We start from the raw sequence: 26747 nt of genomic DNA on the forward strand, positions 1-26747 counted from the left end.
TTTAAAAGTATGCACATTTCCTACCTTATTTGTAAGTGAAATTAATCTCCAATCCTTCTTGTATCGTTTCAAGTTTATCCATTATTCCAATGCAAGAAAAATATAGCAGGTTTTCCAAGTAAAAACCGCCAAATAACATTTATACGTAGTTACATTATGATACTAATCAGAGGGTGGGGGGATGGGGGGATGGGGGGATTCCCCCGCTCTATATCTCTGTATCTGCTAAATAATTTTTTTTATTCCCAGTGAATAGGAGTTAAAATTCCCACCAGGGTGACACTAATAACAGACCATGCAAAATACCAAATAAATATTTAAAATATTGCAAAGTAACGTTGCAACCTTACAAACAATAATAAAATCAGAGAAGGACTTTAACTGTAAGCGACATGAGCATACGCAAAACAAAGGGAACAATATGATGTTTGTTATTATTAAAATTTTATGTAGCCCATGTTTTTAATTTGCCGCTTAGGCAATAATGTTGACAATAACATATATCTTCAACATACGTTGTCTATGACCAAAAATGTAAGAAGATAAGTTTTCAGTGGACTTTTAAAATTTGCTTTGCTTGAGAAAACACAAATATACAGTTACAGTTTTTTTTTTCTTTTCTTTTGATTTAGTCGAGTTGGTTTTGCATCAAACACAATGTGATTTTCGGCAATCGAGATCTGACAGCAACAGCACATTTTTCCGCTTGGGCGAGTGCTTTGCGGACAGCTTACCTCACACATTAAATCTGCCGCAGACCAGCAAATCACTGAGAACGCGCATCAATCCTGGCGACTCATAGCAACAGAGCGAAGACGAGAAAGCTGCGGAGAATCCGCTCGCCCGGAAGCAACCGCAACTGGTAGAAGAAAATTACTGCCGTTTGGCAAATAAATCATTGTACGTACTTATTCCTAACTTATTCCAAAGCTTTAAGTTACATTTCAAATGACAAGGGATCAACTTATAATCATGTTTATATGAATTATCCCGTGAACTTATTCTCTCAAATGGCCTGGGTATGCGGAGCATTCGCAGCTTAAGTGGACAGAACGCCACTGATATACACACTCATACAACAAATCTCACCTTACTTAAATGCCACTGCAGCATACAGTACACATGTATGCATGGTTTTATCATTTGTCTTAGTTACTTTTTATATGTTTGACTGATGTCAGTACTGTTCTGCTGTCTCAGGAGCGTCTTTCTATAGGATGTGTCCCAGTACACATTATGGTTATGCTGCTCTCTCTGGCCTGTATAAACTCGTAACACGTCACATACACCAACAACTGAGGGAATTATTTATCACTCGCCACGGACTCAGGAGCCGAAACACAACGGCAGAGTTGAAATGCATTCTCTAATTAACATTGCTGATGAGGTTTCCTTACATCTGAAGACTGTTAATTTGAAAATGGGTCACAGATCGTCAACAGTGACAGAACTGACAAATAAACAAGAGTGCGACAAATAGGATAAATAAGTAAATTATACATTTAAGTTCATGTGAAAATGAAAAGCCTGCTTAATGAAATGCATTCAAATCACTCAGTTTCCAGCAATATTTGATGGGTCTGCATGACAAATCATCGGTCCACTACCTCACATGCTCTTGACATGAGCTATCTGTGATAGTAATACTCCTCAGAGGAAAACTGTAGAGAACATGTCGTCTCATCCATTAGCTTCTATCCTCCATGTTAGACTCGCGTCTCTGTGGAATGGGATGTCCTCTGATACGCCAGCTGGTGAAGTAAAGAGCTGTTCTGACTGCCAGGAAGTCGGAAATGCTTTTGATGTTATAAACAGAAATTAAATGCCAGCCATTTTTGTTTTATATATAGAAAAATTCATCTTTAGCTAACATCGGTATGCCTGTGAAAAGCAGTTAAATTGAGCTGATTGTGATTGATTTATGAAACAGGAAGACAATGAAGCACTGCTCTTGGTTGAACTTAAGGTGCTATAGCTCTTGGTGATTTATTCATTAACCTGTAGACACACAATTAGTGAGAGATGCTCGCTGGCATTTACCTTGTTAGTCTATTTATCATGTCCAATCTTAGTCTAGGTCAGTGGTTCTCAACTGGCTTTTCCCCGGGAGTAGATTTTTTCATTGGTCACCATGTGAGCCAACACAGAATCAAAATTGTTTATTGCACAAACATAAGAAAAAAAAACTAATGAAAATTGCATAGTTTTACATAGTTTTGTTCAGGGTTTCCATGGATATATGGTACCATAGGTATATTTTCCTGTAGATTGAATAGGAAAATGTAAAATAGAAAATGTTAAATAAATAAAATAAAAATATTTTATTAATTGATTCAATATTTAAAAAATATATAATTTTCATATTCTTGACCACTTTTTTACATTAAGAGTACCTTTGATTTCATTAAACCCTTAAAAAATTTAACTCAAAATGAATATTTTTATGTGGTGCCTAAATTTACATTTAACATTTAAAATGATTCATTTTAGTTTTAGTTTAGTCTTTTATTTTTATTTGATTGGATAAATCAAATTTGGAGTGATTTATGGTTATTGTACGTTGAATGAAGATAATTATCTTCTTATCAGTATCAGCCATAATTTCAATAGCGATGTGTCCCTACTTTTTGTAAAAACAGTAGTACATCATATTTTTATTATTTGCATTTTTTTAAAATGTAGTATTATTTATTGCATTTTTATGTATATTAAGTGTTGATTTTCTTGGCTGTCTGTAGCTCTCTTGGAACAGACCTGAAACTAGTTTTTGAGAACCAGTAGTTTAGAACCTGGTTTTAGACAGCGGCATCTAATGCATCAAATAGACAGTAATACTAGTGCCTTTCTTAATGCAAATGTAACACTTAAAATTCTCACAAATTCTTACAAGAGGATCAAACATGACAAAATGTGTCATTTTGTCAAAGTTTGGAAGCATTGGAACAGTGCAGACTCACCATTTGTTTCCCTTCTAAGCCTCCAGCCATCATTTCAAAACCAATCCACAAGCAATCAATCAATGTCAAAACATGAAAGTGCGGACTAGTGTAAGCTGTGGTCTGCTGCCGCATGTAGGCGTTTTGTGTCTCTTCTCTGTGCTTAGGCTCTATCATTTCTGCAGATTAGCAGCAGGCCTGAGGTCATTGACCTGTGTTAAAGGGGTCATATGATGCGATTTCAAGTTTTCCTTTCTCTTTGGAGTGTTACAAGCTGATTGTGCATAGATAAAGATCCCTGAAGTTGCAAAGACTAAAGTCTCAAAACAGAGCAGACTGCGCTTGTCAAAGGAGGGGGCTTTGTAGAAAACGAAGCGTTTGAGAGAGGCGGGGCATATAGGACCTACAATAATGTACAGTATTTGAAAAATAATGTGTTTTTTGAACATTAAAGCATGTCAACATATTCTGTTACACCAAATACACAAAATAATGATCTTTAAAAAAGAATCATATGACCCCTTTAACAAACAAGAATTCATACTAAGAGGATTCTGAATGGATCCTCTTCTTGGTTCATTCACAAGCTTTACTGGCATTTAAAGGACGACTGTGTGTAGGAGGTACAAGGGACCTTTTAACATTTTATTTTGTCATTATTTTGCTTTGCAAAGGTCATGTTTAATATTTTCAAGCATTATGAGCGTGTGTGAGGTACATCGAGGACCTCTAGGTGTGTGTTCGTTACCATACGCGAGTAGTTATTTACGCTGAGGTTGATTTATTCAGGCGTTTAGAGCAGGGTGCACAAGAAGCCCATTCATCATTAGTGCATTTGTTTTAATGCGCCCCTCCTCTCAGGGGCATTTGGTCAGTACTTTCCAGGCTCCTGATCGTTCAGATCAGGTGGCACAGACAGATGCGTCGTCCTCCACCTGCTGTCCCTGCCCCTAACCTCCCATCTGTAATGCACTCTTCTCCGGCGGCCATGTTGTGCAGTGTTTTATCACAGATCGCTTGTGTTTTTCCGTGCGAGTTTATGAAGCGGGAAAGGGGGGGGGGGGATTCACTCCTGTGGCCCATTAATGGCTGGAAAGGCTCTTTTGCCTGCCTGTGATTGGGATTTCTGAAGCATCATCAATAAGCTTTTATTGCATCCGCATACCATTATCTTCTTCCTGGCTAAGGCTAAAATGAAATCGAAACTGAATTAAAAGAGGGTTGTCGTGAACACTTCACAGTCTGGTGCTCGGGTTTATATCACAGGGTTTTGGCCTTGTGGAGGAGAGAGGGAAAGAGCTGTGCCCCACATTCTGAGAGGGCAGGAAATGCTCTGTTATTTGATTCCATTCATTTTGATTCCGTTTGAATAGTAAAACGACACCGGGAAGCTCAAATGATTACATACCCACTATAGTACAAGATAAATATAATAAGGATATGTACTTTTCATCTCGAGACACCAAAAGTGTGAATGTCAAAGTTTCTTTGACAAAGATGTAACAAAGTTCGTAGTCACGGGAAGAATGAGGCGGGAACCGGCAAACGTTTAAAGACTTTAATAAAATAAACAAACACAAAATGAAAGTAAAGCGGCAGCCCCTCGCGGACGACTGCCGCACACAAAACACAAAATAAAATCCAGGCCTGGTCCTCTCTCGGCCAAAACTGTCGTCACTCCTCCTTTTATCCTTCCGGAGCTCCTCCGTGGGACTCGAGACCGGTGAGTGGCGCAGGTGTCGTGCATTAGCATTTACTCCACCGGCCTCGCTCCGTTCCCACGGCTCTCGGCCCCGCCCCTCTCATCACAAAAGACTTCACAAAAATGACACAGGTTTATCCTCCATAAAAATGTATTCAAAATGAGCGTAACAACTGAAATTGCAATTAATTTATTTAAAATCTGGAATTATTTGTTTTTATTTATACTGTAATATCATGAATTTTAATCACGACACAGATGCCAGAGGAGACTGATGGTTATTTGTTAAAAATGCACCTGATATAGGCAAAGACATGAAGTTTATTGCATAAATAACCAATCATTATCAGTAAACTCTCAAACTAAGCTTTTAGTGTCACTTTAGTGTCATTGAACCTGCTTGTGATTAATGCAGCAGTCAAAGAAAGGATTTCACATTTAGTCAAAATATTGCATTTTTGAAGGATTTAACAGCAATGAACAAGTGGAGTTCATCAATACATTGACGAGTACGTGTTAGATAGAATGGGGATTTTTTATTTTATTTGTTTGTATTTTTTTATTTTATTTTATTTTACAAATGCAAATATTACATGTAAATGTGAAATAATTAAAATCCTACCAACAAATTATATATAATTTGTTATATATAATTTGCAGCTCCAGTCAGGGGCGACGGTATAGGGTTTCTGGGCCTCTTGTACAAATTTAGTAGAAAATTGTGATAATAGTCGATGCTGTTAATGTGATTACAGCATCTACCCCTTGTCCGACACTCCTGTTTCTAATAGCAATACACAGTAACATGCAGTAAACAATGTGATATAGAATTATAATTTTTGCTGTTAACTCACTGGAAGTCTGTTTTTCTTCTCTTTTCACATAAAGGTTGTGTACAAGAACAATGATGTAAGGCTCGAGCTGTCTCGACTGGCCAAGCTAGGCGACCCCAAAATGAAGGTGAGCGGTGTGGTGGCCTTCAAATGTGAGAACGTGGCTACCCTAGATCCTGTCACCTTCGAGACGCCAGAGTCATTCATTACCCTTGACAAGTGGTCCGCCAAAAAAGCCGGTTCCATCTCCTTCGACTTCCGCACCACTGAGCCCAACGGGCTTCTCCTCTTCAGCCACGGAAAACCCAAACCGCAGCAGCAGAAAGACCCCAAGAGCCCCAAAACCTTAAAGGTGGATTTCTTCGCCATTGAAATGCTGGACGGCCACCTGTACCTTCTACTCGACATGGGCTCGGGCACCACCAAAACCCGTGCCGTCAACAAAAAAGTCAACGATGGGGAATGGTACCACGTGGACTTCCAGAGAGACGGAAGATCAGGTAGAATTTGGCTCTGTGACTTAATTGTACAGCTGTTCTTTTGTTCTGCTAATGTATTCAATGTATGGTTAGATGTTGGCTGATATTCAAGGTCTACGAAATATTGACATAGCCGAGACAGCAGTGTTCTCTCACGCTCGCGTGAACACAATCGTAACCGTGCCTTCCGGAGCACACTGTGAGGCAGGCATTTGAATATGAACAGGACCCGCAGTCCTTCCTGTCTTCCTCCTTCTTTCTTGCTCTGTCTTCTCTGGCGGAGTTGCCATGGAAACCAGATTTGGTTTCCCAAAGGAGAGAGCAAGTGCACAGCTCTGCCAAGTACAGACATTCATCCCTAACTCTCCCGCTATTCCCCTTTTCCTCGCATGTCAATGGCGTTTCGCTGGAGTCAAAGGAACGGCTTTTGGTACCCGTTCATTTTCTCGTTTCTGTGAAAAAGTGGAAAAAGGCTCTATTGATCTGTGGTTATTGCGAATCTCTAGTCTTCTCTTTCCGGATATAGAAACGCCAGTCACCTGCATTAGTTCTGACATATACTGTGAGATTAAATTGTGAAAGTTATAAGGAGAAAATTAAATAGCTTTTGGAGCAATTATGAAATCAGATTTATAAAATAAGAGTGGTATTTTTGTTTCATGCCAATACAGTATTCAATTGGGATTGGATACAGTTTTGTTAGGAGCGCAGGTCTTTTTTTTTCCCCACGGTTTTAAATTGTATTTTTCATAAAATCATCATTTTTATCCACAGGGCTCAGTTTGATCTTATTCTCCAGGCTTTATCCGCTGCACAATCCAGTGGCTGTCATTGTGAGTTCAGGCACATTTTGAAAGAGGGAATAAACCTTTTCTCTTAGTAGCATTTCATGGGAATCTGAAACACCATTGACAGATGGGACCTTGCATTTCAGGCCCGCAGAATGAGCTGTGTCACTCTCCCGCCTGCGTGAATTGGCTGCCTACGCAAGCCGTTTGATCATATATGGGCAGCTGTCCTGGTGCAGGGTGTGCGCGTGTGTGGGCATGCTGGTGTTTTTGCATGCGTGTATGCAAACATGTACGGTTGTGCGTCTGCATATGCATCTATTAATGAGAATGTGCATATGTACACGGATAGATGTGCGTCAGGGGCGTTTTTGTGCCTCCACAAAAAAGTAGGATGACAGAATATAGAAATATGAGATTGCGTGGTGTATAAACCACTTATTTTTCTAAAGTGACTCTGTCCAACAGTCAGCCAGGCCACTAATTGGCCTGAATGAATGGGTCAAACTGGTGTAAATGGACAGGCTAAGTACAAAGTAAACACACCCAGTCAGACATCACCACTTTTGGTCACTTCTGAATTGAAACAAACTGGAAGTGATGATCTATGAGTGAGGATTTAGTGACCACTCAGCTCAGTTAAATGAAAGCTGCACTTCCGTGCCTGCGACTGACATGAGACCTGCAGTGTTTACAGAGGATTTGTTGACTAATGGTCCAAAAAGGTGACTATTAATAATTATAGCCAAACATCAGTTACCAGTAACAAGTCACATGAGTCTTAATACTATACTACTGCAGTTCTTACTTTTTCAGAAATATTAAATATTGTTTAAACTTGATGAGATTTTAATGTGACTTGGTTTTAAAACATAGTGTGAAGTCATTAACTCTATTTGTATCTGTTGCTTTGACAAATAATCTGTTCTGCATCTGTATTCATATAGAAATAGATGTGGGTGGGGCTGAAACCAGATGTGTCAAAACTAAATGAAGAGCCCATTTTTAACCCATTTTTAAATTATACAATTTAAAACTTAATAGTTTATACAGTAACAAGTATTTATTTGAAATAAATCTCTTATGAAGACTTATTTGATCAAAACTCATATAAATGCAGTAAAATTGTGAAAGAATTTTTGCGTATAACATTATTCCAGTCTTCAGTGTCACATGAACTTTTGAATGGTAGTGTAGTTTCCATATAGCAAATATTCATTGTATAATAAATGATTTAAATGAAGAATTATTCTTTTAAAAAATGGAAAAAGGGGGAAAATTGTAAAATATAGTCTTAGTGTCATTTTACTCACCATTGCATTGCATTTTTTTAGCTGTTTTTGAGCCCTTCAGAATAAGATACTTGACTTCAAGCACATCCCTAAGAAATAGTATGTTAATATAATGCATACAAAAAAAATATTATAGCATTGATTGTTTGTTGATAGTGTAAGATAAATTGCATTCCATACACGTTTCAAGCCAACACCATGTAAACATCAAATTAACTGGAACATGAATTTACATTGGGATGTAAAAACCAAATGGGACTTTGCCTCCTTTTTCAGAAATCCACTCTACTCCACTGGTGTGTGTATATTTGTGCGTGTGTACATAAAGTAAAGCCAGCCCAGCATTAGGCCATTCAATGTAATCACTGAGCAGAGTGAATGGAAGTCGAGATGATGGAGAATGCTCATTACTGATGACCCGGGGGAGATGTCTGGCTGCTGTTTAGGGGTGCAGTCGCCAAGTGCGCAACACAGGACAAGATAATGTGTGTGTGTGTGTGTGTGTGTGTGTGCGCGTGCGTGCGTGCGTGCGTGGGTGTGTGGGAGTGCGAGAGGAGGAGAAAGTGCCACTATGCCTCATCAAATCCACACAGACTTATTACAGGCTTAGAGGAAAATGAAATTCTTATTTACTAACACTGTTAGCATTTTACAAGTGGCATCTCTGCAGTGATGTATCAAGTGGAATAGAACGGAAAGCACTATTTCAGCGTATTCATATTAGAAGCGCTTGGCAGGGAACGAGTTACACGGAGCATAATTATAATTTACTGTGCCACCTTGTCTGGCCGTTTAGTGTTTCTGCCATTTCTTTGGGTTTGCCTGTGAATAATGAGTCAGATACAGGAGGCCGTAATCAGTCTATGGAATCACATTTAATCTCAAAGTGAATTTTTCTCCCTCTCGAGGTATGTGACGCAGATCTGAGTTCAGGCCCAGAGCTCTACATCACAGACTGGAAAGCAAAGCAGAACGATACTGCAGCCATTCATTCAAATCCCACAATAGCCATTAATGATGAAAATAAATCATAGATCTGAGAACAAATAGATCCTTTACTGGAGCTTGGCACACATATAAATGCACATACTCACTAACGGTGCTGCCTTTTTTTCTGTGATCTATTCACAGAGGAATTATAATGAAAATCCATACATTTTTGGCCAATGTTTGTTTAGATTTTAGAGGCATTTATAGTCCAAGTTAGCATTTGCAAACTGACTTAAAGTCACAGGTCACCAAAAGATAAAAAAAGTCATACCAGTAATAGTAATACCAGTCAAATTTGACCTTGTGGAGTGATTTTTTTGGTCCCCATGAGAAAACAAGCTTATAAATCATACAGAATGATCTAAAATGAAAGTTTTCTGTAAGGGGTAGGATTAGGGGAAGGGGGAACAGTTTGACCAGTATAATGCATATATAAGCCAATGGAATGTCCCCATAAAACACTGTCCTTTGTAAATAAAAATATATACTGTAACTGCACACTAAGCTTATTTTTACTGATATTTCAGCAACAAACATTTGTCAAGGTATAGTTTCCTCAAAATAGAGTTTTGTAATAAGTAAAGTATAAAATAAAATAAAGTAAGTAAAGTTGATAATGGATTAGTAAAGTCAGTAATTACTCACAGGTGAAAAATGGTAACATCGCAATCAGTGTTCAATAATTAGTTAATAACAAACCTGTCTTGATATATTAAAACAATTAAGGTCACAAACTGATCTGTTTGTCATATTACATTTCCTACGTAGACAAACTTAACAAACAATGAAGCATAAATAAGTCCTAAAAGACCACCACCACATGAAAAAAGTTCCCATAAACCAGCCACATACCCATACCCAACACATCTACGATTATTACGGGAAACTGCTTGTTGCCCAAACATTGGTAAAAAGTATTTTTCCCTAACATGCACCTCCATGAGATGTGTGTTTGCTTTAGTGCTTCGTTAAATGAGCTGTACCTTTAACATGTCGCATGCCTTACAGTACCACCTCCAGCTGACCCCTCGGTTACAGTCACACTAATTTGCCTTTATAACAGAAGCTGCATTTTTGTCACTAAAGAAATAAGGTTTTGGCACTGAAAAGGTGGCATCTTTAATTCTAAGCCGCCTTTTATTGAGTTTGGACTGACTGTTGGACACTAATAAACAGGATTCAGCAGTAGCCTGCGCTTTGCGTTAATCCCTGCCCATTCTCTCCTATCTTGCCAGTAATGGCTTTTCTTTTGTAACTGCCTTCAAGGCGTGAATAATGGCAGTGCACAGTGGTGGAAAATGAGAAGGAAAATTCTGAATTGCCAGCTGCGTTTAAATGCCTGTTTGTTGGAGCCGCCAGGAAAACAATGAGGGTGATTATGGAACTCGTGAAAGTGTTTTAACATTATTAGACTGAATGAAAGACTCGCCTCACCTGAGAGCACTGTGTTTTTGCTCTTTATATTAACCACTGTTGTAAAAGCGGTATTTTAGACGTAAACCATAAAAGAAGAGGACGGACTGAAGCATGCTTTGAAAGGGTACACAAATCATTTGTGACAACTGAATCAGTCACAACCAATAAATTAGATATGAATAGTGCTCAGCGTTTATTCTGTCATGTGTCCTTTTGAAAACGATGACTATCCAGTGAATCTGCAACATATTGTCTACTGTTGCTATGGAGACTGTTTTTGAATCTTTGTCTTTGTGTAAGGGTTTGCACTAGGGCTGCATGATTAATCGAATGCGATTGTCATGCGCATTTTGTTAGTAAAGCCGGTTCTGTAATCAGCAGGAAATCATCATCACGTGCTTTCAGATGGAGCAGAATTTACTACACATAACCGTAGTTCACTGACAAGCACTCTCAGTTCAAGACAACCCAAAACTGATTATAATATGAAAGCATGTGCACATATATGAATGTTAATCCCTCTGTGATGTTTTTGTGACTGCGAGGCCCCATTTCCCATTTCAATATGTAACATTTAAATGATTATTATATACATCCAGTAATAGTATACACACAATATAGTACTGTACAGAGGACTTTATTATACAGATTCCCTCAACAAAACGATGTTTGTAATGAAATAAAAATTTTATAATGAATAAGAAATAGTAAACAATCATTTTGAATATTATTTAAATAAGTCTGTCTATTCCAACAATTTGAATACATTAAATAAGTGCATACCTTAACCAGAAATTATGCTAAAGACTTCTCAATGTGCCGAAGGCCCAAATTTTGTCCCGGGCTTCCTGTTTTTTCAAGCTCCGGTCTTGTTCATAACTCATATTTTTGCTATTGACATCTATATCAAGCTGATTTGATCATCCGCAGAATGATTTTATACTCGACACATACCTACAAATGCAAAACTGACAAATCAGTGCTATAGGCGCTGTTCTGACAAATGGTGACAAAGTGTTGCTCAGAAATCATCTTTCACACTTCCAAGCTTAAACATGAATATACAGTAGCTACATCATTTCTGAATTCACTTTGAGGAGACTGAAACTGAGAGATTTTGTGTGCTTTGAAAGCAAAGGGGGTTTTATTTAGAGGAAAGAATGAAGGATCATTTCAATACCCTTAAAGAGCCTCATTTGCATAGTCTGTAATTTGCATATATAATTTCTCATTAAAACTGAATCAAACTTTTTAGACGTTGCTGAAATAGCATCTAAACATCAAGTTAACGATATTAAATTTGCTCCTTCTGGTGTTGTGATAGGCACCATTTCCATCAACTCGATCCGTACTCCCTACAACGCTCCCGGTGAGAGTGAGATCCTGGACTTGGACGACATACTCTACTTGGGCGGCCTGCCAGAGGACCGTGCCGGTCTGATCTTCCCTACGGAGGTCTGGACTGCGCTCCTAAACTACGGTTATGTGGGCTGTGTGCGAGATCTGTTCATGGACGGCCAGAGCAAGGACATCCGGCGTATAGCGGAGGCCCAGAGAGCTGTCGGGGTGAAGCCGTCCTGCTCTAAGGAACCTCCCAAACAGTGTCTAAGCAACCCCTGCCTGAACAGCGGCACCTGCAGAGAGGGCTGGAACCGATATGTATGTGACTGCTCAGGGACGGGCTATCTGGGACGCTCCTGTGAGAGAGGTGAGTACCTATATTTTGCATGTAGAGTCTAGATTTTGATCTTACATTGTGTCACTTGACAATCATTTCTATGATGGCCATGACTGACAACAGTTTTGATGTAAGCTTGGCTTCTGTTTTCTGTTTTTGTAGTCCCGCCCACAGTGAAATCTCATTGGTGTAAAATCTACCTTCACATAATAGTGGCCCACAAAAGTATTTAATCATATTTGGTCACCTAAGCCACACTTAAAATATATGAATTGCATTGTATTAGAATACAATTTTATTTAAAAAATAGATTAAATAGTCTGATCTCAAAACAAATGATGCAAGAACTTTTCTACTTAACATGTTTTTATTTTAACCACTTGCAAGAGAGTGATTTATTTTATTTTATTTTTTATCTAACAAACTTACTTTTAATGGCAAGACACTGTAGGCAAACCCATTGTTTTCACAGCCCTGACAATTTTGAGATTTTGGGCGATTTTGCTTCTATAACTTGTCTTATTTCAGACTTGTGGAAAGAAAAACTCCAAAGTACACATTTAAGTGTTTATTTTATAGCACTTTATATATTTCAATCTGTATTCTGGTATTGCCTATTTTGCATCTGATTTCAAATACATATCTGTTTTCTTAAAAGCACTATATACACTAAACATTTTATTCCTATACACTGTAAAAAATGACCGTGAATTTAACGGTAAAAGACTGTAAAAATGCTACAGTAAAATCCTGTTAAATGGTTAACGGTAAATTCCCCTACTATATACGGTGAAAACCTGTATTGGACATTACATGTATTGGACATAAATTTTACGGTAGTATACCGTATTTGGAAGTGAAAAAGACCGTATAATTTACAGTATTCTGAAGATTTTTACAGAGGGGTTTGTTCATATATCATTCACCTGATATATATTTAACATTTTATACCCTAAAAAAACATGGTGAGATTTTTTTTTCTAGCTGTTGACAGTATTTTCTGATGTATGGAGTGAAAAAAAGATATCCAAAATCACCTCTGTAAAAACCTTTAATATGTCAACAAAATGAGAGAGAAAAAAAGAACATATCTTTATCCAGTGTTCAGAATTCTGTTCTGGAAATATATGCAAATTAGTGCATAGTTCATTTGCATAGTTAAACATAACATTTCAGAAAATGTGTCATACAAAACAAACGCCTTAATGTACTGTGATTAATTAACTGGGGAAGAATGGTGATATCTGTTAGTTAAAATATTTATCCTATTCACCTTAAATGCTTTGTTTGAGAAGTGCACCATATTTCTATCACATAAATGCCACTTGGTTTGATTTTTTTATTTATTTTTTTTAAATATGAGGCATTCATATGTTTTGAAGTGTGGCTTAAATAGCCAAATACTTTTTAGGGATACACATCATGTATGTTCTCCTTAGCTGTGATTTTGTTGCTTAGTGCATTCTTTCTCTTTCACTGAGGTCTGAAGTAATCTATGAAAGATCTATATGCTCATTCTTTCTCTCATGAGGTGTAAAGACGTGGCACTCATTCAGAGATATTTTGTCCATTATGATGCATAGGGGAGGGTGACATTCACCGCTTTGTCACCTCGGCCTTAGCATAGAAAAATATCTCTCTTTGTCAGCTCATCCTTGACAGTGAGGAAGAAAGTGCAGCTGAGCTGACGTTACTGTTACCGTGGTAATTGTGTTTCTCTTCAGTCCATGTCATCTTCAGAGAGAGCCACTCAAGCATGGATTATGTTTTTGCCTTATGTCTCCCTCCCTAGCAGAATTTTAATTCTGTTGTTTTTCCAGATGAACAAAGCGGCCAGCGTTCACTCCCTCCCTCCTACAAAGGCAGTCAGCGAGAGCTCTAAGTCCAGCTATGCATTTGTACCGTTTCGTTTCCTTATATTCATTTTGGCTGTCCTCCGTGAAGTGCTTTAAGCTATAGTGGCTAATTCTTTAATGGAAGTGCATCTCTCTTAAGCTTGTTGCTGTTGTCTGGACACTGATATCACCCTGCAGCAAAGCTGCTACTGTGGGAAAATACATACAGTCAATTATATACGCATTGTTGAAGCTCTGTGCAGGAATTATGGAAATTATTCGTCAATTAACCCATCAAAGACGGCTTGCTTTATCATCACCCGAGCAAAGTTCACCGCAAATAGCCATCAGAAAGAGAATGGTGCAGTCTGGTGCAGTTTAGGGTGTTGCCGGCTTCTTCCAGATGCACATTTATAAGAATCCAGTCACAGAAAACAGCTTTTTGTGCAACGGTAGAATGGAGAAATGAAATGAGATAGATGCACAGAGAAAGAGACAGAGAGACAAAAAGAGGCAGGCGACAGTGTTAATCTTGTCTGCAACATTACTAATGGAAATGTTTAACAAAGTTTTTTTTAATATATATTTTTTCAATGCTAATGAAGATGAGATGACAAAGATGCGATAGATGACAATAATTAAACCATTTTAAACAAATTAAACAAAACATGCTTAAAATATGATGAGGCAAAGATAACTAAGATATTAATGCAGTAAATGATTTTAGAAGAAGATAACTGCAGTAAGAACTGGTTGAAAAGATCTAATTATAGTATGTTGAAAGAGCTGAAACTGAAAGAGCTGAACAGCGATGTGTATGTATTTGCACAGATAATGAAGCAAACTGACAGACAAACTTGAGTGTTAGTCAGAATGTGCAAGTTGTTGTTGCCATAACACGTTACACTTCTGAAATATTCTGAAACGTTTCTAAAGTGGAAAATTAATAACAGTCTTTAATGCATGAAGAACACAGTAACTGAAAAATAACGAATACCTTGCCCATCATAATGGCTTTTTTGTTGTTGTTGTTTTTTGTTTTTTGATGATAAATCTCTTCTGTGATTTGATACATTTAAATAAAGTTTATACTTTTTTCAAAATGTACACAATTTTGTTAATGTTTGAGCTACTAAAATATTTACATTTAATTTTTTATTTATATAAATATATTACATCATTTCAAATGATTATATGATCATTATTTTATATACTGTATATTTCAGTCTAAAATCTAACTAAAATTTGACTACACATTACTGAAATGTAAGATTATTTGTTTAATGTATGGTCTACTAAAAGAAATTAAATGTTTTTTTTTAATATATTATTAGATATTTATCTAATTTAGAGTAATTTACTGTACAGTAGATTAGATATTTGTGCACTGTATATTTCAAGCATTTCAAAAAATGGACAAAATTAATGAATATGAAATGAAGAAAAATTGGGGGGGATTTTTTGAGTGGATTTTTTTTTAGGATTTTTGTTTGTTTGTTTAAAGTGTGGAATACTAAAATTCTTGTTTTATTAAAATTTTTATTTTATTATAAAATTATTTTATTTCAAATGATTGTGTGATAATTCTATGTACTGTATATTTCAGTCTAAATGAACGAATATGACATGACAAAAGGCTAAATTTTCAGGACAAAAGAAAGAAAAAAAACTGAAATTGAACACCACCGACAGATGAGGACAGGGTGAGTTAGGGTGAGCAAAAGAAAAAAAAAAGAAAAAAAAGTTCTCTGAGCATGTCATTGCGTTCACAGTTGGCCCTGCCCAGATGTCTGAGGTGAAATAAACTCAGTGCATAAATCCATAACCATCCAGCTGCTCTCAGTGCTTGACTTACTTGAACAAAGCATTGAAAGGTAAACAAACGCCCCAGAATAACATCTGCCCTAATTTCCTGTCATGTCTCAAAGGGTCCTAATGGGCTCTTATAGTGACTAAACTTAGCGTGTAACCTCTGCTCATCCCTCAGTACCCGATAGTTCTGCAAACAGAGTTTTACCCTACAGCGTTCATTTTGTTTAGAGAGGCGATAGGATGTGCTACAAGCGGGTTCAAACAGCCAAGCCATAATAGACTTCACATTTATTTCCCACAGCCACACCTGCTTAATTGCACGCTTGATGGCAGGTCGTTCATGTGGATTCCCAAGTCAGTATTTGTTTCATTGCCCCGTCCACTGCATGCTTTTAGACTTCATGAGGTGTAGTGTTGCGAGCAGAAAAATTGTAACATGCATTTACGTTGAAGGCTCCATCGGCGTGCAGGAACTCACCACGAGCAATCCTGAATAATGTATGATGCCTCTGAGCCAACTCATCCTGTTTATCATGATTGTTGAACATACATTTCCCTAATCCCTGTGGCAACCATAGCTCCTGTGCACTGCAGTATTCTAACAGGGAGGGCCTGCGGCTCCACCATGTGATTGCTGATTCTCCGGATGTCACCTAGCGAGCTAAACTCAAAGAACTTCAAAATTCAGGGAGAGTGTATTCAGATGTAGACAGATTAGACCATTTGCATGTCTGTGAATGTGAGATGGAGGCGTGGCCTAGTAGTGATTAACAAATGCATATGAAATGTTGAGCACCTATGCAGCTGATGCAATTTGCATCTGGCTTGTGTCATTTCCTGAAACTGCTCTTCCTTGCCTGCAGCATTTCCAGTTCTTTTCTATTATCCCTATCAGTTAAATGGCAAAAAGGCCGAAAATAATAATAATAATAACAGTAAAAGCGTATTTTTTGGGCTATCAGTTTACAAACTATTGTAGAGCATGCTATATGTGTCCAGAAAAGATTAAAATCATGTTAAATAATAATTTACTTTGTTAAAATGTTATCAAATTATGTATATTACATAAAATATTATGTAATTGTGCATATTAAGGATACATGAGATGCAATTTCATGAAATGAGCTTTAGCAAGTCAGACATTTATGTCAGTACAGACAGTAATGTCTTTGAATTATTTAAATTTTTCTTTATCATTCAGCAAATATTGCTGTATGTGACACAACTAAAACCATAAAAAGGCATTACCATATTTAATTTCAGCTAGTTGCCAAGGTAACATTTCTTATTTTCATTTAGTTTAAGTACTAAAATAACTACAACTAAAAACTAAAGTAAATAAGTAAACTGAAACTAAAACTCAAGAAAAAAATATATAGTCATAAATAATAATAATAAAAAATGACAAACACAGACAACAAAGTTACTAAAACTAAAATTATTCCAACTAGTTGACAAGGCAACATTTCTCATTTTCATTTAGTAGTTGAAGTACTAATAGAACTAAAACTATATAGAACTAAAAAAAAAAAAAAACTTAACGAAAGCTAAATAGACATATTTAAGAAAAAATTATTAAAAACACAAAACAAAATTCATATAACTGAAATAAAAACAGAAAATATGAAATCTAATTCAAATATTAATTCAATAATAATTAACATAAAATAAAAAAAATTCTAGTAAATCAATGATACTAAAATAACACTGGTATGTGATTAATGATTAGACCGATTTATGGTTTGGCACATCATGTAATTTATTAGATAAAATTTTTATTTTGCCAGGCCAGTTTTATTTGATTTATTTATTTATTTTGTTTTGTCTGAGATAGAGTAGAAACAGTGCTTCATGTGAGATTGTGTGGGAGCTTGATGGAAAGGGAACAGAAACGGATGAGGTATATATTCCTGTGTTGCTGTGAGTGTCTCCTTTTGCATGTGTTTGGCTGATTCTGCATATCAGAGGAGCTAGACGGCACAGAGCACTAAATGAAAGTAGCAACAGATGGAGGGGCAGATGGAGAGAGTGACCAGCCATGTACACTCCTTTCTACCTGCGGTCCTCCAGTTCCGTCTCTCTCATTACAGACCAGGAGAGCGGCAGTTTGAGGAGCTTTCGTGACTGCTCGGTGCTTGTTGTGACAAGAAAAACAATGAGTAAAACAATTTTAATTTTAAACTATGTCCAGTTGCTATAATTTGTTATCAAATTGGTTGTCAAATATGAAACAAAAAAAATCAAGGTACATTTTTATATATTTTATATAATATATATTTTTAGTATCAGTGTTTCTACAACTAAGGGAACTATAATACTAAGATTTCAACTGTTTCTTCTTTCTTTTTTTATATGAAAGGTAACATTAAAAGCATTATTATCACCTATTTCTGCTTCTTTTGAAATGCCTTATATTACACTCTGCCCACATCAAGACGTTCAGTCAAAAATATAGAAAAATACATAAATAAATAAAAGTGATCTAAACAAAGAGTGAAAAAAAAACATTTTTAATGTTTTAATAATTTTTTATGTCATTAAAACAAAATATGAGAAATTAAAAATTAAAAAACAAACAGACATGGTAAATAGGTCTATTGTGAACAACATTTTTATGGTGCATATATAATTTTTCAATTATGTGTTTTGAGGGTTTATAAAATGCTACACGTAAAATTAAACATTTTATTCTAAAAATGTTTACATTTCCATTAGAATGCTATTAAATAATAAATTATTTGATATGTTGTGGAAGTGGCATTGTGATGGAAGTACTCATGACGTTTCAGAAAATTTATAAAACTTCCATAATATTGCTGTCCTACACTGTTGGGAATTGTTAGTAGATATATTAAACTAGTTAAAGAGAGTTATTTTAAGTCCACAGGGTCCAGAAGTGCCTGTAGTTGAAGAAACATCCTTTTCTAGTGTCTAAATTTATGGACAGTTGAGTCCCTCAATTCTGTCCTCCCTCTGTTTCATCTTCATGCTGTTTTCCTAGCATGTTTCTTTATCTGAAACCTCTGCAGACCTCTGCGAGGCACAGAGAGCGTCGCTTCCATCTTGTCCAGATTGGATGTGATGTGTGGGCTGTCGAGCGGTGCAGATGCCATACTGCTGCGCTCTCCCGCTGTGTGACTGCATAGTGCTGTTGAGGAGGCAATGAGGGTCTTTCTGAACCACTGGCCATACCTCTCTTTTCATTATCCTCTCCCCTGGTGTGAGACTACTGCACTGGAGACGAGAGGGGGGCTCGTTTGTCAAGCTGTCATTGTTTTGAGGCTGCCTCTTCTCTGGAGCAGGTCTCGGTGGGGAGGGCTAAAGATTGGGGTTTAGGGTTAAAGGCTACAGTGGGAGCTCCAACTCGGAGGTGGGCACCTGCTTTGTGGTGCATCCTAGTGGTTGTTAAAGTCTACATGATATTGTATTTAGAGTGACCAGCCATGTACACTCCTTTCTACCTGCGGTCCTCCAGTTCCGTCTCTCTCATTACAGACCAGGAGAGCGGCAGTTTGAGGAGCTTTCGTGACTGCTCAGTGCTTGTTGTGACAAGATTGGCCTCTAATTGAGAGATCTGTGTCATTCAAAAAGATCAAATGAAGCCGTCATGGGTGTTCCTATGCTATGGGCACTACAATACTAAGATTTTCCCATTTTTGTTATATAAAGGTTACATTAAAACCATTCCTTTATCAGTTATTTTTGCGAATTTTCAAATGCTTTATTTATAGATTTGCACTCTACACACGAGAGCGTCGCTTCCATCTTGTCCAGATTGGATGTGATGTGTGGGCTGTCGAGCGGTGCAGATGCCATACTGCTGCGCTCTCCCGCTGTGTGACTGCATAGTGCTGTTGAGGAGGCAATGAGGGTCTTTCTGAACCACTGGCCATACCTCTCTTTTCATTATCCTCTCCCCTGGTGTGAGACTACTGCACTGGAGACGAGAGGGGGGCTCGTTTGTCAAGCTGTCATTGTTTTGAGGCTGCCTCCTCTCTGGAGCAGACCTTGGTGGGGAAGGCTAAAGATTGGGGTTTAGGGTTAAAGGCTACAGTGGGAGCTCCAACTCGGAGGTGGGCACCTGCTTTGTGGTGCATCCTAGTGGTTGTTAAAGTCTACATGATATTGTATTTGAGATCCTTCTGTTTTTTTTAGATCTAACTTCTGTAATGTAGGGTTGGACTTGATTTTATCATTTGAGAACTGATTGGATAGAGAAAAGTTAAATACCTGAAAAGAGCCAAAGACAAATGCAAGTTGGAAATTTGATTGTGGAACTTGGAGGTTATATAATAATGTAGCTTCTTTTCCATTTACTTTATTCTGTGAATGTTAACTAACATTAAATTACTGTTGGTTTTATCAAGACTGCAGATATCGGTAATTAAAACGGTATACAAACAAAACCTTCTAAGCAAACAAAAGGTACACAAACCAAAAACATCTATTTGGCTATTGGCTTTTTTGATGCAAGATTACTGTTTTTTCTTTAAAAATGTATTTTCTTTAAACATATTATGCATTCTTACAGGCCTCAAAAATTGAGTACAGTTACATTGACAAGCTGCTGTAAGGTGGAGCTTGTTGGGTAAATCAATGTTTTGCAAGAGTTGAGACACATAATACTCGTGCAACATGACTAGGGTACCTTTTTTCAAAGGCTACATTGTCACACGCACGCTCTTCCTCAGGGGGTGAATGTACATCGCTGCGCTGATTAGTATGCATGTTGCCGTACTTGTGTTCATGTCTTCGTCTTGTTTTCCGCTGTCTCGCTCTCTCTGTTTGCTCTCAGGCTCGGAAATGGTGTAACAGAAACAGAGGATGCTGAAACGAGACAGGCAGCAAAATTACAGGAAGAGTGTGTGTCTGTGTGTGTGTGTGTGTGAAGAAGAGGGCAGCCTAATTGGTGATAGCCTGCAGCCTCGTCATCTCCAGAGCTTCCTCACAAGCGAGTGATGTCTCTGTACTGGTTCCATGCCAGATGTTGTCCTCTGGCTGAGAGGCCGGTCTTTGCACAGAGGCAGATGTGTCCGGCCTCCATTATCGTGCTAAATTATCTAGGCATATACACAGTACCAAGCGCCTCATCGGAGCTATTTGGGGGTTTTTCTGCCTCTTTTCTCTCTATTTTTTAAACAAAACTCTCATACTCAGCACTTCTGTGGTTCTGTACCCCTTTTCCACCAAAATTGTGCTAGTGATCTGCAAACCCCTCTCAGAATTGGCTCTTGTTTTCCCCCTGAGAGCAGAACAAAGATATAACTACTAGTGCTGTCAAAATTAGCGCGTTAATGCATACGATACATTTTTTCAGTTTTAAGTTTTTCAGTTACATTTTTTCAGTTTTTCATTAATTTTTTCAGGCATTAAAAATATTTTACGCAATTAACACAGGGGCGGAGCTAGGGTTGGCCACCCCACTCACAAGTGCTGCTTCTGTCTCTTTTTTCTTGACAAGAATTGCGTTTTATTTAGACGCAGAACATCTTTACAACCACATCAAACAGGAGACTTTTCAGACGCGCACTCCAACTTCACCTCAGCGCCAGGCGCTAGTCAAACAAGCGTGGAAAAGGTACAGGTGATGAGGAGCTTCAGTAGAACAACAGTGAGCTGCTGTCAGATGACATGTTGTCAGGCCGTATGTCAGTAAAAACCAATTTTCCTGTCCTGTCAGCCGTTATACTGTGCTCGTAGCACGTGCTCTTCAAATGCACGCACAAATATAGCAACACGCACTGTATTATATTAAAACGCTATAACATATTAAAGTGCAAATTAAACTATGAGCTTATGACGTCAGTTAAGTCATGAAGTTACCAAAAATGGCAATTAAAGCTGCCTTAAAACTGTGCATCTAAGTATTTGTTATTTATGAGTCAGATTTAAGAACATATCTCTGAAACGCAGTGGTTTTCAAAACTGTCCTGGAGCACCCCAGCACTGTCTGTCCCCGCTCATCTAACACACCCGGTTCAACTCGTCAGTTCATTACTAGAGACTGTTGTGGGTCAGAAAAGGTAAAGAGTTGTGAGAAAATAAGATGCGTGTTAGATCTGCATCATGTTCAGCAGCGGCAGCTCTTAAAGCAGCCAAAATAACCTAATAACCCAGCTGCTGTGATGTCTCTTAATCAAAGAACATACGAAAAAGAGCTTTAATGATTCATCTATATTTAATTTAGAATTAAGTGTTTGATAACTGTATTCAATTTCTGTATATTTCCTACTTGCTGAAGGGCACAGGTAGCTAAATATGACATTTATTATAATGGGTTTATGTGAAGATTGTTTTAAGTCAAATTTTTTTAAAGTCTAATAAATGTTAAAATTGATAGCTCTCAATCATAGCTACTGTAATGTTGAATGGCTATAGTCAATGGTTAAATATTAGGGGAAAAAAACTATTTACTAGAGACATCAGTAGTGTTGGTATCAGTGATACTCACCTTCAGACATAAAAAAAAAAGATGACGCTAAACGAATATTAAAAAATATACTGTATTTATGTTGTTTCTACATTAATTTCAAGATTGAATGTGAAATTATTGCAATGTAAAAGTATATTTAAAAACTTTAATGTTAGGTGGGATTAATCGCGGTTAATTTCAGAAAAAATGTGTGATGAATTAATTAGTTAATTTTTTTAATCGATTGACAGCACTTATAACTACAGTAACTGCTTTTTTAAACAGTACTGTATTTGCCAAGTACCATTTTATACAATATTTGAAATAATAGCCTATAATTTTATTCTAACTGTGGTTCTCACGCAATGTTATACAATTCAAGGAAACATTGCCTTGTATAAAATAAAATAGCTTCTGATTTATTTATATATATATAAAAAAAAAAGAGAACAACTAAAAGTCTTACTGTAGTTCCAGAGCAAAAGTCACATGAGAGTTGGTAATTAACAATATACAGCTCACTTGGTGGTCATTTTATTCTTTAAATATATTAAAATAGAACACAGTAGTTTTAAATTGTAATAATATTTTACATGATTACTGATTTTACTCTATTTTGATCAAATAAATGCAGCTTTGGTGAGCATTAAAAAAAACTCCCAACATTTAAATATTTTTTTATTTTATTTTATTTTATTTTATTTTATTCTCATTTCAGGGTCTTTATGCCATTACAAGCCGATGCAAGCATCAGATATTATTTAGCTAATAAAATTCCTAATAATTAAAATATTTGTGTATTTTTGGGAATGTCTTTTAAACATGTTGTTGGACTCTTATGGTTTTAACTCACTGAGGATTTTTTTTTATTCACTAATTCACAATTTTTGAAAATATTTTTGATAGAGATCAAAGTTTAGTTTTTATTTACCTTTATTTAACCAGGAAATTAAAAACTCTTGAGATTTAAAATCTCATTTACAAGAGGGTCCTGGCCAAGATAGGCAGCACATTTAGTTACACATAAAACAAAATACATTCGTTTACATACACAGAAACATACATAAATCACTCAAAACATTTACAATCAGGTGACTCTACAATTAGATCCTTTAAAATACATTTAAAATCATTTAGTGATACCAACTCTTTTAAGCATAACTTATCTGAGATTTTATCAAAGATAGATTTTTAAAAATGTTCAGTTATTTTTAATAGGTCTTGTATTGTTATGGTTTTCATTTTTATCACTTTTATTATATATATATATTTTTTTTTTTATTTTATTTATTTATTTTTTTTGCCATGAAAAACGAGAGTTAAGCAAACAAACAAACAAAATAATGGGGTGGTAAAGTGTTGTGGATCCAGTTTTGTTTCCTATTGATTCCAGCCTGGAATCAGCTTTTATGAAGTGGAAATGTGCAGAAAAGTTGCAGATCCGGCAATGGCACACTGTCGGCTGGCATGTGTGTCTCCTCCTCTCTTTCTGGACTGTATATCTCTGATTGAGCAACTGGTGAGATTATGCCAGTCGTTCTGAGACCTCAACTATCTCCCATTACAAATGAGATGTCTTGAGATCCGGCCCACTAAACTGAATTGCTCAATAAAATAATTGTGATACGAATAAACAGATTAAAGCAACGGACTGCGGTAAACGGTGCTTCAAAAGCCCCTCAGCAGGAATACATTATATGGTGTCTTGATAAATACTGCTTTGCAATAAAAAGAACAAATAAAACGTGGTGTATAATGAGTCATTTTTATGGCCTTTATCTTCTGGTTAGACTGAGCAGCTCTGTGCTACTGTTGTGAAATGCTGTAGAGAATTTCAGTGTCTGGCTGTAAAACATTTTAGTAACCAGTCATTCATCTGTCGCCATCGACACTAGGGTTTATGATCAGCCACAGAGCTGCTGTCACTGCCCAGCACCCTCCTTTTTTTACTGTTTCCTAAATTCTCTCTCCTCTTCTCTCTCTCAGATGCCACCATCCTCAGTTATGATGGCAGTAAGTTCATGAAGATCCAGTTGCCAGTAGTGATGCACACAGAAGCAGAAGACGTGTCGTTGCGCTTCCGTTCCCAGCGTGCCTATGGTGTTCTCATGGCAACCACCTCCCGGAACTCAGCAGACACTCTGAGACTGGAGCTGGACGGAGGGCGTGTCCGACTCACTGTCAATCTAGGTACATCAGCCAATTGGATCGCTCACCTTAGTAGTTAACACCACACATATATATAAAATGTACTGAAATGTCACACAACATAGCATGGAATATTTTGGTTTCAATTTGCAGGCATATTACTACATTATTTTTTCATCTATTGTCTATGTTAATACGATTAACAATGTAAGATTTATTTTTGCCAATATTTCCCTTTATTATTCAGGTAACACCTACATATTTACTTGCCTATGGGGACATATCATTGACTATTAGGCTATTGTTTTTATATACAGCTAATTATATATACTATAGACTATTAGACTATAACTATTATATTATATTAATTATATTACCGTTCAAAAGTTTGCAGGTCAATAAGACCCCAGAAATTAATATTTCCATACATCAAGGATGCATTAAATTGATCAAAGTGACAGTAAAGACAAATGATTCAATTTCATGCTAAATAAATTATCTTCTTTGAACTTGGTATTTATTTAAAAAAAAACATGAAAAATATTGTATCACGACCACAAAAATATTAAGCAGCACGTCTGTTTTTAACATTGATAATAATAAGAAATGTTTCTTGAACACCAAATCAGCATATTAGAATGATTTCTGAAGGATCTTGTGACACTGAAGCTGCTGCTGTAAATTTAGCTTTGCCATCACAGGAATAAATTGCTTTTTGAAGTATATTAAAATAGAACAGTTGTTTTAAAATGTAATAATGTTTTACATTATTATTTTATTGAATTTTGATCAAATAAATGCAGACTTGTTGAGCATAAGAGACTTCATTCAAAAACAAAAAATCTCAAACTTTTGAACGGTATATTATATTATATTATATTATATTATATATACTAAATGAGGTTTTGTCCAATTTTGCTCATTTTTGGGGATACATTCGTATGTACACACACACACATACATTAAACATATTACAATCCTTGTGTGCTGAAGAGAAGGATGTAGAACCTTCAACGGCCAGAGTCTGCGGCCAAGCGCTCACTCCCAGATGAGCACGCTGTAGACTTTCCCTACCAGAGAGTGCACAGTCCCAGCCTTGTACTGATACACAATAGTCCTTCTCCTGCATACTATAGACTCCTCGCTAGAGCGTTACACGTGTCAGGAGTACTGACAAGCCATTGTTCCGCTCAGTACATTTCATTTACATTTCCCCAGAAGCCACTACACTTTCCTCCCTCGTTCGCACAGCTTAATATTATACAGTCTTGCTCCACTCATAAAGCACCACCTCTGCTATTCACGAGTTCAAGCTAGTTCACACTAAGTAAATTTGAACATCAGTCGTTTAACTGTCCTCCCACATCATGTCAGGTATTTCTCATGCAAAACTGAGCTAAAAAAGTTCCTCTGCAGAAATGTGCAGAACCAAACATTCCCTTGCTAAGATGAATGTCAGCCATTCCCATCTGGCAGTGTGACGTACACGGTGCCATTTAACATGTCCGCTTGCATATAGCATGTCTAAAACCTTCTAGTAGTCCCTGCAGGCTCAAACCTGCACACCTCCGCATACACAGACAGACACGCACCCACACAAACACCAATCATTCCTTCTGTCTCGGAGGGTACTGCACTCCCTGTTAGGGTGAACACACGTTGCTCTCTGGCTGTTAGCGGCCACGATTTTCACTGTGGTTGACGACACGCGACGGGGCTGCAGCCTCATGGGAAAAAGATAGAGCTGGATTTGTGTAATGCTCTGAATTCCTCTCGGCCCTCCACTCCATCATTGCACACACTGAAGCATGGGACAGCCCAGACTGTGCATGAGAAATATCGATTCTCCATTCTAGAAGTACGCTTTGCAAAAGATAGTAATGGGAAAGGGGGGCCTCCTCCCAGGATTCAAGCAAGGTTTTATATTATACAGTACCAGCCAGAACAAAAGCAGTTTTATTGCACTGTTCAGTAAGGAGTCTCAGCGGTACTGTACTTTTTGGTGTTTTAAAGACAGTTCACCTTGAGTTTTTTTTTTTTTTTTTTAAGATTTAGGTTATAAGTTAAGTCAAATTCCAATGGGAACATAGGGGTTTGGAAAAGCAGTTAACATCTTGAATTTTAAGTGATATCAGAGCTCAAAAATAAGGACAGTAAGTGTGAGAGAGTTTTGGGCCACTTGACAGGCCAATTTTACATTTACATTTACATTTAGTCATTTAGCAGACGCTTTTATCCAAAGCGACTTACAAATGAGAACAATAAAAACAGTCAAAACTAACAAAAGATCAACAATATATAAGTGCAAATGACAAGTCTCGGTTAGCCTAACGCAGTACACGTAGCAAGGTGTATATAAATATATATATATACACCTTCACACACACTCACTCACTCACTCACTCACTCACTCACTCACTCACACA

At 37.0% G+C, this 26747-nt stretch overlaps 1 protein-coding gene across 1 annotated transcript in view; it reads left to right on the forward strand.

The window, feature by feature from the left end:
- Positions 1-26747, forward strand: part of LOC107738982 (neurexin-1a-like) — a 111755-nt gene that overhangs the window by 83250 nt on the left and 1758 nt on the right. Inside the window, exons 7-9 of the mRNA XM_016550926.1 lie at positions 5527-5971; positions 11761-12144; positions 24160-24363. Coding sequence (XP_016406412.1) covers positions 5527-5971; positions 11761-12144; positions 24160-24363 — 1033 coding nt within the window. The remainder of the gene's footprint in view (positions 1-5526; positions 5972-11760; positions 12145-24159; positions 24364-26747) is intronic.

This window comes from Sinocyclocheilus rhinocerous, unplaced genomic scaffold, assembly GCF_001515625.1.
Source record: "Sinocyclocheilus rhinocerous isolate Xijiao unplaced genomic scaffold, SAMN03320098_v1.1 scaffold735, whole genome shotgun sequence".
Classification (NCBI taxonomy): Eukaryota; Metazoa; Chordata; class Actinopteri; order Cypriniformes; family Cyprinidae; genus Sinocyclocheilus; species Sinocyclocheilus rhinocerous.